Raw genomic sequence first — 15,220 nt, forward strand, 5'->3', positions numbered from 1 at the left:
CGACAAGCCCAGATCCAAGAACCTGACCCCGGCAATCAGCCCGGGTCCCAAGTACTGCAATGGGGACTCTCCTCTAAATGAACTGGGCATCAAAGGGTTAATCGGACACTGGCGTTTCTGAGGCAGAAATTCTGGTGGCCCAACATAATGGAGGATGTGAGATCCTTTGTTGCGGCCTGTTCCATCTGTGCCCAAAGCAAGTCTTCACGTCAGCGACCAGCCGGGTTGCTCCATCCCCAGCCAGCCCAAGACTCATCTGTCTGTAGATTTTATCACAGGGTTAACTCCATTTCAAGGGCTTACCACTATCCTGGTGGGGGTCTATCGGTTCTCCAAGGCAGTCCATTTCATCGCCTTACCCAGATGCCTTCAGTGAAGGAGACCGCTGATCTCTTGATTATCCATGTCTTTCGACTACACAGAGTTCCCCCGAACACTGTCTCAGATCGTGGGACTCAGTTTGTTGTATGTTATTGTAAGGCCTTCTGTTCCCCGTTGTAAGGCCTTCTGTTCCCCGAGTCTCTCATCGGGGTTCACCCTCAGTCTTATGGGCAAACTGAGCGGGCCAACCAGCAACTGGAGCAAGTTCCTCGTCTGGGCAGAGTATGCTCATAACACACTGCTGAACTCGCCATTTGAGTGTCAGTTCGGGTTCGCCGTCCCCTATTTCCTGAACAAGAGGCCGAAGCGGAGGTGCCATCAGCGACGATGTCATCACATCTGGATCAGAGCGCGATCCTCCTTGCTCCACTCCTATGCCTGACACCAACATCAGGAAAACCGGCACTGAAGACCTCTTTGACTCCTCCGACCGGTATAACGGGTGTTGCTGTCCACCTGTGATCTTCCCTTAAAGTTGGACTCGTGGAAGCTCGCTCCATGCTACATAGGACCATTCAATATCCTGAGGTCACATCAACCCGGTCACCTATCACCTCCAACTTCCCAGGTCCATGAGAGTCTGTCCGTCCTGTCTCCTGTCTCAAGCTGGTTATGACCAGTCCATTGTCTCCCCCGACACCTGCTCCTCTGCACCCTCGACTTGTGGATGGCCGCCCGCCTTACATGGTCCGGCTTCTGTTGGAGGCTCGTTGAGTCCGAGGAACCCTGCAGCAGAGTTGTGGACTCGAGTCATATGACTTGGACTCGAGTCAGACTCGAGCCACAAATATGATGACTTGCAACTCAACTTTGACATTAACACCAATGTGACTTGACTTGGACTTGAGCCTTTAAAAATAAAAATGTATTTGTTTTATTATATTATTTTTACCACCTTTTTCTCCCCAATTTCATAGTATCCAATTGTTTAGTAGTTACTGTCTTGTCTCATCGCTACAACTCCCGTACGGGCTCGGGAGAGACAAAGGTCGAGAGCCATGCGTCCTCCGAAACACAACCCAACCAAGCCGCACTGCTTCTTAACACAGCGCGCATCCAACCCGGAAGCCAGCCGCACCAATGTGTCGGCGGAAACACAGTGCATCTAGCGACCTGGTCAGTGTGCACTGTGCCCGGCCCACCACAGGAGTCGCTAGTGCGCGATGAGACAAGGATATCCCTACCGGCCAAACCCTCCCTAACCCGGACGACGCTATGCCAATTGTGCGTCGCCCCATGGACCTCCCGGTCGTGGCCGGCTGCGACAGAGCCTGGGCTCAAACCCAGAGTGTCTGGTGGCACAGCTAGCACTGCGATGCAGTGCCTTAGGCCACTGCGCCACCCGGGAGCCTGGGGACTTGAGCCTTTTGACTCAACCTGATTTGATATCCTCCCCAAGCCCAAATATAAAATATTATGCTATTAAAAGTGTGCAGCACTTTGTGCCAACTGAGAAAAGGTTGTGCGTGGCAGTGCAGAGGAACGTCGGCGGGTGAATTCAGATGGAGCCCTTGGAAAGATGATACTCAAAATTATTATTTTCGGATATAAAGACGACGCTGTGTCAACAGAAAACGGATTACAACTTGCAAAACATGCGGGAAGAAAATTACAGACGGAGGCACAACAATTTCCAACTTTGTTCGACATTTGAAGCTACAGAAAGAACGGTAAGTCATGGCTAATATAGCCGACAGCTATATCATTTAAAAGTTTACTAGTGTAGCATGTAGGCTAAAGTAATGTTAAATTAATGAGCCTCCACACAGTCAGTCAGTGCGGGAACGTGATCATTTAAAATAAATAAATTATTCAACCTTTATTTAACCAGGAAGGGCTCATTGAGATTTAAAATCTATTTTTCAAGAGCATCCTCACCAAGATAGGCAGCACCAAGTCATTACAAAAATGACAGACAAATAACATGAAAAACTACAAGTAATCTAGTAAAAACCATAGAATTCACAAGAGTATAACAAAATCAAAAACAGCAAATTAAAAACATTGACAGGTCAGGGAATCAGTCTCAAGGTCATTCATCATTTATTTAAAAATACCAATACCAAAGTTCTTCCAGTTTAAAAGTATTTTGTAAGGCGTTCCAAGACGATGGCGCAGAGTACATAAAAGCCCTTTTACCAAATTCAGTTCGGACATTTGGAACAGTTAGCAGGATAAAGTCCAGCGAACGAAGAAAGTACCCACCATATTTCTGAACAATAAAAATGCACAAATAAAAAGGTAGTAAACCCAAAAAGGCTATGTAAATAAAAGTATACCAGTGATTGAGTCTATCAGTGACTAGAGCCAACCCTGATATACAAAGTGCAGTGGTGCGTAAGGGTTTTGCAGTTTAAAATAAATCTCAAAGTGCCATGGTAAAGGGTGTCAATTGATCTCAAACACTGAGCGGAAGCATTCATATATACAGTACAATATCCCCATAGTCTAGTAAAGGCATACATGTAGCTGATACTAGCCTCCTTCTGGCTTCTGATGGGGTACGACAGTTGAACTAAGCTCATGAGGCATTTATAAGTTATATTCTTCAAGAATCAATGAGTGCATATCATTAATTAATATGTCCAAAAATGGATGCATCAACTGCTGATTGCCCCTTTAAAGAGTTACAATTTGTATTGGTTTTAATGAACCTTTTTGATGCCAGAGGGACTGGATGTTGTTTGAGAGCCTTTGAGGCCCTCCCACATGGAAATCAAACTAGGTGAAAGCCTGAAGACTGTTTGTGGACAGTAACCCACGATCAGTCAGCAGACATCAACCCACGATCAGTTAGCAAACATCAACCCACGATCAGTCAGCAGACATCAACCCACATACAGTCAGCAGACATCAACCCAGGTTCAGTCAGCAGACATCAACCCAGGTTCAGTCAGCAGACATCAACCCACGATCAGTCAGCAGACATCAACCCACGTTCAGTCAGCAGACAGACAGAGAGAACATGGACCACAGTCTGACCTCAACCGTCCCATCTGTGTACAATATGGAGAATAATACAACCAGCTGCTAGCCACTCAGATGTCCTTTGAGAATATCTACGGATGTAACAGCCAACTTTCACAAGTCCTCATTCAGCCTCTCAGCTCCCAAATATGGCCCAGCTGAGCACACATGAGGCCTTCAGCTGTGTTGGGGGGGGGGGGGGGGGGGGGGGGGGTGTTTAGATCAGGACAAGTAATCTATAAGAGTGGAAAATTAAATTGGCTGTACAGCGTCACACTACAATAACACTACCCAGCTAACACATAAAGTTCTGAGAACCATATGTTTTCCGAGAGCTTGGTGAGAGCGTCGCAGTCCTATTGTAATTTTGCATACAACCTTGCACAATGTTCTGTGAATGATGCAGGATACCCAGTTAGCACATACTGTTCTGAGAACCATATGTTTTTTAGGTGGGAAATTCACAACGATTTGGAGCAGATAGCTGACAAACTTAGCAGTGAGTGAGTGATGACCATAAAAACACACTGATGGCTATAGCTAATTAGCTATGTTCAACAAGTATATTATTCTTCTCTTTATCTACCTCTATTTGTGATATTTTACCTTGCTTTGCTGGCATGATAGTTTGCTACGTAATCATTCCTCTGATGACATCTGGGATGTTGTAAATGATAAACCATCTGAATACATGAGCTGCGTCTGAAGTTGGATGTGGTCATATTCACTTCAATGTAAACAAGCCCATTTTGCGAACCTGCGCATGCAACTTTTCATGATGCTGCCGGGAAATTGGTCTATAGAATGGGTGGACAATGGTCCATGGACAAACATTACTGTACTGTTACCACTGCAGCCAGCGAGACACCTACTGACCTATGCATACGCAAACACAGCTGGAATACAAAAGAGACCATATATCTACACAATTTTTTTTTAAAGCAGAATGGGTCTGATAGCAGCTCCCACCTCTCTACTTTCACAGGAACCTATTCGTGATGACAAGGATCAGCAGACCCCACAGTCTAATGTCTGCTTCTCTGTGAGGGGTTTAGAGGACGACAGAATGGCAGGGAAGGTAACACTGCCTATGGCTATAGCCATCATCTGGCCTAGCATGGCCTGCACTTATCCTGTTAGCTCCAAGCCAGAAGGTCCACTGGCCTGATACACATCACCTTTCTGTCCAGTTAAAACAGGAAAGACAAACCTAAAGAGAACTAAACTAAGCACAGGATCTGTTCTATCTCGTTGCCTGGTTACGGGTTATAGAAGGTCATGTAAGCCTTGTAAGGTCATGATAGAGAAACACTGAGGACAGCACGGTGATATCAACACAGTGATACGTCTTACCTGTAACAGTTGTTGTCAAATTTATTGTAGCTGGCAAATGCAATGAGCACTCCAAAGCCAGCTCCCAATGAGTAGAAGATCTGGGTAGCAGCATCAATCCACACCTACAGCAGGAACATAGAAAGATACTTTATGTGTTGCTCTCAAAGATTTGTCCTCGTGGCCTGTGTGATCTAGCGGGGACAGCCTCTGACCCCGGCCCACTGCCCTTTGACTCCCCCTTCCCCTATCCCCCCACCTTTCCAACACTTTACTATCTCTTCAATCAAGCGAAGAAATATTTGTCCTCAAAGAGCCTATGGCATTACAATACGATACAGAGAAGAGCACTACATTTGACAGAATCTCTCCTGAGTACTTACTATCTACTGACTATTGGCTCTAAATAATCTCGTCTCTGATATGATTCCTTGGCCATGTTTTCAAAAAGAGCTCCTTACCATTAATTTACTGCGTTCTATATTGAATATGGCATATTATGCAAAATCACGACCTCCCAGTTTTTTTAATCCAATCTTTTTATCCCTCCACTTTGTTTACAAAAACAGCTAACACATGTTTTGGTTTCTAAATGAGTTAATTACATGTATTTCCATATTGGACGTGACTATGGGAGCTCTAGCAGTAACACTGTCCTGCACTCTGAGGCTGTGTCTCTCAGTAAAAGGGTTTACAAATTCGTGTATATTTTCCAAAATTTCCAGGTTTTAAGAAATCTTGTTCGTTGGATCCCGAATTTCTAGTTAATTCTCTCTTGATTCCAGGAACTTGTGATTTTTTAAGTAATTGGAAATATTGCATCCCTAACTTCAGTAACACACTGTATTGTACTCTAAAGACCTGTCTGACCTTGGGGTCGTTGAGTTGTTTAAAGTCGATGTGGAGGTAGGCCCGTATGCCGTCCATAGCCCCTGGCAGAGTGATGCCTCTGATCAGCAGGACGAACAGCACCACATAGGGCATGGTGGCAGTGATGTACACCACCTGGACACAACACAACACAACAAAACACAGAACATTAGATACATGATACCGTAGTGTTCAATACACCACCTGGACACAACACAACACAGAACATTAGATACATGACACCGTAGTGTTCAATACACCACCTGGACACAACACAACACAGAACATTAGATACATGACAACAGTAGTGTTCAATACACCACCTGGACACAACACAACAACACAGAACATTAGATACATGACAACAGTAGTGTTCAATACACCACCTGGACACAACACAACAACACAGAACATTAGATACATGACAACAGTAGTGTTCAATACACCACCTGGACACAACACAACAACACAGAACATTAGCTACATGACAACAGTAGTGTTCAATACACCACCTGGACACAACAACACAACACAGAACATTAGATACATGACAACAGTAGTGTTCAATACACCACCTGGACACAACACAACAACACAGAACATTAGCTACATGACAACAGTAGTGTTCAATACACCACCTGGACACAACACAACAACACAGAACATTAGATACATGACAACAGTAGTGTTCAATACACCACCTGGACACAACAACACAACACAGAACATTAGATACATGACAACAGTAGTGTTCAATACACCACCTGGACACAACACAACAACACAGAACATTAGCTACATGACAACAGTAGTGTTCAATACACCACCTGGACACAACACAACAACACAGAACATTAGATACATGACAACAGTAGTGTTCAATACACCACCTGGACACAACAACACAACACAGAACATTAGATACATGACAACAGTAGTGTTCAATACACCACCTGGACACAACACAACAACACAGAACATTAGCTACATGACAACAGTAGTGTTCAATACACCACCTGGACACAACACAACAACACAGAACATTAGCTACATGACAACAGTAGTGTTCAATACACCACCTGGACACAACACAACAACACAGAACATTAGCTACATGACAACAGTAGTGTTCAATACACCACCTGGACACAACAACACAACAAAACACAGAACATTAGATACATGACAACAGTAGTGTTCAATACACCACCTGGACACAACACAACAACACAGAACATTAGATACATGACAACAGTAGTGTTCAATACACCACCTGGACACAACACAACAACACAGAACATTAGATACATGACAACAGTAGTGTTCAATACACCACCTGGACACAACACAACACAGAACATTAGATACATGACAACAGTAGTGTTCAATACATCACCTGGACACAACACAACAACACAGAACATTAGATACATGACAACAGTAGTGTTCAATACACCACCTGGACACAACACAACAACACAGAACATTAGCTACATGACAACAGTAGTGTTCAATACACCACCTGGACACAACACAACAACACAGAACATTAGATACATGACAACAGTAGTGTTCAATACACCACCTGGACACAACACAACAACACAGAACATTAGATACATGACAACAGTAGTGTTCAATACACCACCTGGACACAACACAACAACACAGAACATTAGATACATGACAACAGTAGTGTTCAATACACCACCTGGACACAACAACACAACACAGAACATTAGATACATGACAACAGTAGTGTTCAATACACCACCTGGACACAACACAACAACACAGAACATTAGCTACATGACAACAGTAGTGTTCAATACACCACCTGGACACAACACAACAACACAGAACATTAGATACATGACAACAGTAGTGTTCAATACACCACCTGGACACAACACAACAACACAGAACATTAGATACATGACAACAGTAGTGTTCAATACACCACCTGGACACAACACAACACAGAACATTAGATACATGACAACAGTAGTGTTCAATACATCACCTGGACACAACACAACACAGAACATTAGATAAAATCAAATCAAATCAAATCAAATTTTATTTGTCACATACACATGGTTAGCAGATGTTAATGCGAGTGTAGCGAAATGCTTGTGCTTCTAGTTCCGACAATGCAGTAATAACCAACAAGTAATCTAACTAACAATACCAAAACTACTGTCTTATACACAGTGTAAGGGGATAAAGAATATGTACATAAGGATATATGAATGAGTGATGGTACAGAGCAGCATAGACAGGATACAGTAGATGGTATCGAGTACAGTATATACATGAGGTGAGTATGTAAACAATGTGGCATAGTTAAAGTGGCTAGTGATACATGTATTACATAAGGATGCAGTCGATGATATAGAGTACAGTATATACGTATGCATATGAGATGAATAATGTAGGGTAAGTAACATTATATAAGGTAGCATTGTTTAAAGTGGCTAGTGATATATTTACATCATTTCCCATCAATGCCCATTATTAAAGTGGCTGGAGTTGAGTCAGTGTCAGTGTCAGTGTGTTGGCAGCAGCCACTCAATGTTAGTGGTGGCTGTTTAACAGTCTGATGGCCTTGAGATAGAGGCTGTTTTTCAGTCTCTCGGTTCCAGCTTTGATGCACCTGTACTGACCTTGCCTCCTGGATGATAGCGGGGTGAACAGGCAGTGGCTCGGGTGGTTGATGTCCTTGATGATCTTTATGGCCTTCCTGTAACATCGGGTGGTGTAGGTGTCCTGGAGGGCAGGTAGTTTGCCCCCATTGATGCGTTGTGCAGACCTCACTACCCTCTGGAGAGCCTTACGGTTGTGGGCGGAGCAGTTGCCGTACCAGGCGGTGATACAGCCCGCCAGGATGCTCTCGATTGAGCATCTGTAGAAGTTTGTGAGTGCTTTTGGTGACAAACCGAATTTCTTCAGCCTCCTGAGGTTGAAGAGGCGCTGCTGCGCCTTCTTCACGATGCTGTCTGTGTGAGTGGACCAATTCAGTTTGTCTGTGATGTGTATGCCGAGGAACTTAAAACTTGCTACCCTCTCCACTACTGTTCCATCGATGTGGATAGGGGGGTGTTCCCTCTGCTGTTTCCTGAAGTCCACAATCATCTCCTTAGTTTTGTTGACGTTGAGTGTGAGGTTATTTTCCTGACACCACACTCAGAGGGCCCTCACCTCCTCCCTGTAGGCCGTCTCGTCGTTGTTGGTAATCAAGCCTACCACTGTTGTGTCGTCCGCAAACTTGATGATTGAGTTGGAGGCGTGCGTGGCCACGCAGTCGTGGGTGAACAAGGAGTACAGGAGAGGGCTCAGAACACACCCTTGTGGGGCCCCAGCGTTGAGGATCAGCGGGGTGGAGATGTTGTTGCCTACCCTCACCACCTGGGGGCGGCCCCTCAGGAAGTCCAGTACCCAGTTGCACAGGGCGGGGTCGAGACCCAGGGTCTCGAGCTTTATGACGAGCTTGGAGGGTACTATGGTGTTAAATGCCGAGCTGTAGTCGATGAACAGCATTCTCACATAGTTAGGTATTCCTCTTGTCCAGATGGGTTAGGGCAGTGTGCAGTGTGGTTGAGATTGCATCGTCTGTGGACCTATTTGGGCGGTAAGCAAATTGGAGTGGGTCTAGGGTGTCGGGTAGGGTGGAGGTGATATGGTCCTTGACTAGTCTCTCAAAGCACTTCATGATGACGGAAGTGAGTGCTACGGGGCGGTAGTCGTTTAGCTCAGTTACCTTAGCTTTCTTGGGTACAGGAACAATGGTGGCCCTCTTGAAGCATGTGGGAACAGCAGACTGGTATAGGGATTTATTGAATATGTCCGTAAACACACCGGCCAGCTGGTCTGCGCATGCTCTGAGGGCGCGGCTGGGGATGCCGTCTGGGCCTGCAGCCTTGCGAGGGTTAACACGTTTAAATGTCTTACTCGCCTCGGCTGCAGTGAAGGAGAGTCTGCATGTTTTTGTTGCAGGCCGTGTCAGTGGCACTGTATTGTCCTCAAAGCGGGCAAAAAAGTTATTTAGTCTGCCTGGGAGCAGGACATCCTGGTCCGTGACTGGGCTGGATTTCTTCTTGTAGTCCGTGATTGACTGTAGACCCTGCCGCATGCCTCTTGTGTCTGAGCCGTTGAATTGAGATTCTACTTTGTCTCTATACTGACGCTTAGCTTGTTTGATAGCCTTGCAGAGGGAATAGCTGCACTGTTTGTATTCGGTCATGTTACCAGTCACCTTGCCCTGATTAAAAGCAGTGGTTCGCGCTTTCAGTTTCACGCGAATGCTGCCATCAATCCACGGTTTCTGGTTAGGGAATGTTTTAATCGTTGCTATGGGAACGACATCTTCAACGCACGTTCTAATGAACTCGCACACCGAATCAGCGTATTGGTCAATATTGTTATCTGACGCAATACGAAACATGTCCCAGTCCACGTGATGGAAGCAGTCTTGGAGTGTGGAGTCAGCTTGGTCGGACCAGCGTTGGACAGACCTCAGCGTGGGAGCCTCTTGTTTTAGTTTCTGTCTGTAGGCAGGGATCAACAAAATGGAGTCGTGGTCAGCTTTTCTGAAAGGAGGGCGGGGCAGGGCCTTATATGCGTCGCGGAAGTTAGAGTAACAATGATCCAAGGTTTTTCCACCCCTGGTTGCGCAATCGATATGCTGATAAAATTTAGGGAGTCTTGTTTTCAGATTAGCTTTGTTAAAATCCCCAGCTACAATGAATGCAGCCTCCGGATAAATGGATTCCAGTTTGCAAAGAGTCAAATAAAGTTCGTTCAGAGCCATCGATGTGTCTGCTTGGGGGGGGATATATACGGCTGTGATTATAATCGAAGAGAATTCTCTTGGTAGATAATGCGGTCTACATTTGATTGTGAGGAATTCTAAATCAGGTGAACAGAAGGATTTGAGTTCCTGTATGTTTCTTTCATCACACCATGTCTCGTTAGCCATAAGGCATACGCCTCGCCCCTCTTCTTACCAGAAAGATGTTTGTTTCTGTCCGCGCGATGCGTGGAGAAACCCGCTGGCTGCACCGCCTCGGATAGCGTCTCTCCAGTGAGCCATGTTTCCGTGAAGCAAAGAACGTTACAGTCTCTGATGTCCCTCTGGAATGCTACCCTTGCTCGGATTTCATCAACCTTGTTGTCAAGAGACTGGACATTGGCGAGAAGAATGCTAGGGAGTGGTGCACGATGTGCCCGTCTCCGGAGTCTGACCAGAAGACCACCTCGTTTCCCTCTTTTTCGTAGTCGTTTTTTTGGGTCGCTGCATGGGATCCATTCCGTTGTCTTGGGTGAAAGGCAGAACACAGGATCCGCGTCGCGAAAAACATATTCTTGGTCGTACTGATGGTGAGTTGACGCTGATCTTATATTCAGTAGTTCTTCTCGACTGACTGTATGTAATGAAACCTAAGATGACCTGGGGTACTAATGTAAGAAATAACACGTAAAAAAACAAAACACTGCATAGTTTCCTAGGAAGCGAGGCGGCCATCTCTGTCGGCGCCGGAAAATAGGATGATACAGGAGATACATGACAACAGTAGGGTTCAATACACCACTTGGACACAACACAACACAGAACATTAGATACATGACTGCTTGCACCTGTCTTTTCCTACCATCACTGATTTTGCTGATAGCTACTTTACTGAGGGAAAATGTACACGCTACGACTGTGATATGTGGTTGTCTCACCTAGCTATCTTAAGATGAAGGCACTAATTGTAAGCCGCTCTGGATAAGAGCGTCTACCTGCAACCAAAAACATTTCTTCAGGCTTATACTATGGGGACAGCAGAATAACCCCTTATTGTTCTAGATAGCACCTGTATTACTAAGAGTGTACAGTAGAGTTCAAAACACCACCTGGACAACATAACATTACAGATGACTCATTATTGCTGTGAGATCATGTCCTATGACATACAGACATCATGTGAATTGTTGTATTCTCCCTGGTCTGTCAGCTTTGGTCAACGTATAGATGTTCTTTTTCTGATGTGTGTAGACTCACGCACCAAGCCGTACTAAACAGGGCTTAGATCTGTCAACTCAGAGACGGGTTATTGTCACACTCAGGTTACTGTTTATAGATGTTTATTTCTCAAGGTACTGTAGTGTAGCACAACCACAGGTCATTTTGTGTACAGTAGGAGTCCTATACTAGGGAAAGGGGATACCGAAATGTGTCTTCCGCATTTAACCCAACCCCTCTGAATCAGAGAGGTGCAGGGGGCTGCTTTAATCAACGTTGTCGGCGCCCAGGGAGCAGTTGTTGTTGGGGGTTAACTGCCTTGCTCAAGGGCAGAATGACAGATTTTTCCACCTTGTCGGCTCGGGATTCAAATCAGTGACCTTTCAGTTACTGGCCCAATGCTTTTAACCGCTCACCTACCTGCCTACTACAGTAGGAGTGTATGTTGTATTACAGTAGGAGTGTGTGTTGTACTACAGTAGGAGTGTGTGTTGTATTACAGTAGGAGTGTGTGTTGTACTACAGTAGGAGTGTGTGTTGTATTACAGTAGGAGTGTGTATTGTATTACAGTAGAAGTGTGTATTATATTACAGTAGCAGTGTGGTATTACAGTAGGAGTGTGTGTTGTACTACAGTAGGAGTGTGTGTTGTATTACAGTAGGAGTGTGTGTTGTACTACAGTAGGAGTGTGTGTTGTATTACAGTAGGAGTGTGTATTGTATTACAGTAGAAGTGTGTATTATATTACAGTAGCAGTGTGGTATTACAGTAGGAGTGTGTGTTGTATTACAGTAGGAGTGTGTGTTGTACTACAGTAGGAGTGTGCATTGTATTACAGTAGAAGTGTGTATTATATTACAGTAGCAGTGTGGTATTACAGTAGGAGTGTGTGTTATATTACAGTAGGAGTGTGTGTTGTACTACATTAGGAGTGTGTGTTGTACTACAGTAGGGGTGTGTGTTGTACTACAGTAGGAGTGTGTGTTGTATTACAGTAGGAGTGTGTGTTGTACTACAGTAGGAGTGTGTGTTGTATTACAGTAGGAGTGTGTATTGTATTACAGTAGAAGTGTGTATTATATTACAGTAGCAGTGTGGTATTACAGTAGGAGTGTGTGCTGTATTACAGTAGGAGTGTGTGTTGTACTACAGTAGGAGTGTGCATTGTATTACAGTAGAAGTGTGTATTATATTACAGTAGCAGTGTGGTATTACAGTAGGAGTGTGTGTTATATTACATTAGGAGTGTGTGTTGTACTACAGTAGGAGTGTGTGTTGTATTGAAATAGGAGTGTGTGTTGTATTACAGTATGAGTGTGTGTTATACTACAGTAGAAGTGTGTATTGTATTACAGTAGAAGTGTGTATTGTATTACAGTAGAAGTGTGTATTATATTACAGTAGCAGTGTGGTATTACAGTAGGAGTGTGTGTTATATTACAGTAGGAGTGTGTGTTATATTACAGTAGGAGTGTGTGTTGTATTACAGTAGTTGTGTGTGTGTTGTATTACAGTAGGAGTATGTGTTGTATTACAGTAGGAGTGTGTGTTGTATTACAGTAGGAATGTGTGCTATATTACAGTAGGAGTGTGTGTTGTACTACAGTAGGAGTGTGTGTTATATTACAGCAGGAGTGTGTGTTATATTACAGTAGGTGTGTGTGTTGTATTACAGTAGGAGTGTGTGTTGTACTACAGTAGGAGTGTGTGTTATATTACAGTAGGAGCGTGTGTTGTATTACAGTAGGAGTGTGTGTTGTATTACAGTAGCAATGTGTGCTATATTACAGTAGGAGTGTGTGTTGTACTACAGTAGGAGTGTGTGTTATATTACAGTAGGAGTGTGTGTTGTATTACAGTAGGAGTGTGTGTTGTATTACAGTAGGAGTGTGTGCTGTCCTAAGCGGTAGGGTACAGCACAGTGTGTCAACAGTACCTTGCCGGAGGACTTGACGCCCTTCCAGAGACTGAAGTAGAGAAGAAAGACCACAGCCACCAGACAGAGGACCAGCTCCCAGCGAGGCATGCCCAGGTCCTGGATCCCCCTGCTCTCATGGAGGTGGAGTACGCCACGCCTGGAGAACACACACACACTAAGGCTGAGTCCTGATTCTACAAGCTTCTACCGTAGTGTCCTTTGCACACTTTCACATGGCCAATGCTTACACCAACCCTATGCTTTTAAATCAATGACGGGGAGTCTGAAAGTGTGTACTTCTGGAAAAGGGTGTAGAATCTGGAAGCATCCACATACTTAACAAGACAGTGGTGTGGAGGATGACATGTGTAACACACACAGACCACACACACTCCAACAACACACCCAACTTCTTTTAGAACCAGATTTATGACCAAACTGTCCACAGCATAGATACCTCATAAAACACAAAGAAAAAGACAGGAAGATAGACATGCCTTATTACATACAGTATGAGGCTATATTGCAGGCTGCCCACAGTATTCTCTTTTCCCTGGCCTGCCCATAGAGTGCTGTGATTGTATGGTGGATCCACCCAGGCTATGACTCAGCTAGGACAGACTCAACACATGAACAGTCCCTGTCTGACCCTGAGGGGAGTCACTCTTCTCAGACAGGATTATGACAACACCCAACAGTCAGTCATCTACACACCATTTACTCCAGTCTGAACTTAAACCACTTCAATCAGGTAGAAAGTGTGTAGAAATAATAATGAACTTAACTTTTTTAAATAATCTCAACAATTTTTCTTCAATCACAGTATTTTCAATATGGAGCTATCAGCAGCAGTATTTTGGTTGATTTTGTGGTCTCGAGCCAGTGATATTATTAACATGAATTTGGGCAAAATTGAATTATTGACAATGAATGAGGTGGGAATGTTGTTCATTTGTCATATAATTGTCACATTTAATATCAATATAGCATTAAAAATAGTTTTCCAGATTGTATTTTGGCGATTCTTTTTCACCATGTGAATATTGGGTCGCGACAGAGACAACCTGGTTCAATTTGGTTCCTGAGGTAAAACCAGTTGAGAACCACTGATTTAGAGGTGTTAAAACCCAGTCACAGCATCTATATACATTCATCATTGAACTAACCATTCCACAAGCTTACTGTTACTGCTCACTAAATCAAACAAGTTAAGAATGAGAAGCAAAGTTCAAAGCTTTTATCTCAACATATTATGATCCCCATTTGTTCTGTATCCATTCAATCATCTCGCTAACAGAATCACGAGGGAAGAATGAAGGACTCAGGGTTTGGAGTACCTGAGAAAATATGTTCTAGTCTTAACATGCACAAAAGCACGCATGCATGCACACACACACACTCTCTCACACTCCTTCAAAGACCTTGGCAGCTAGAGGTTTTAATAGCAGACTTTGTCAACCCTCTTGGGAGCCATTCCCCTCATAACACTCGCTCAAAGGTTCAAGTGCTTACCAGAACATATATAACAGAGGGGAGATGGCAGGAAGACAATTGATGTCTCATCCTTCCCTATATAAATATTGTTTCCTGCTATCCATCTCCTCATTCCCAGATCATCCTCGGATCTTCCCAGGACAGGCATACTGAGCCACACCTGCTCTGAGTCTCACCGGACTGACCAGACTGACAGCGGATCTGGATCAACTTCCAGCTCAGCGATATTAGGGAGCATCCCGTTCCTGCT

The 15,220-nt window shown here is 44.2% G+C and overlaps 1 protein-coding gene across 1 annotated transcript in view; it reads right to left on the reverse strand.

Moving 5' to 3' along the window:
- Positions 1-15,220, reverse strand: part of LOC110506750 (sodium-dependent noradrenaline transporter) — a 96,565-nt gene that overhangs the window by 18,352 nt on the left and 62,993 nt on the right. Inside the window, exons 5-7 of the mRNA XM_021586593.2 lie at positions 13,495-13,633; positions 5,551-5,685; positions 4,702-4,805 (exon numbers count right to left, since the gene is read on the reverse strand). Of these exons, the coding sequence (XP_021442268.1) occupies positions 4,702-4,805; positions 5,551-5,685; positions 13,495-13,633 (378 nt within the window). The remainder of the gene's footprint in view (positions 1-4,701; positions 4,806-5,550; positions 5,686-13,494; positions 13,634-15,220) is intronic.

This window comes from Oncorhynchus mykiss, chromosome 26 (genome assembly GCF_013265735.2).
Source record: "Oncorhynchus mykiss isolate Arlee chromosome 26, USDA_OmykA_1.1, whole genome shotgun sequence".
NCBI lineage: Eukaryota > Metazoa > Chordata > Actinopteri > Salmoniformes > Salmonidae > Oncorhynchus > Oncorhynchus mykiss.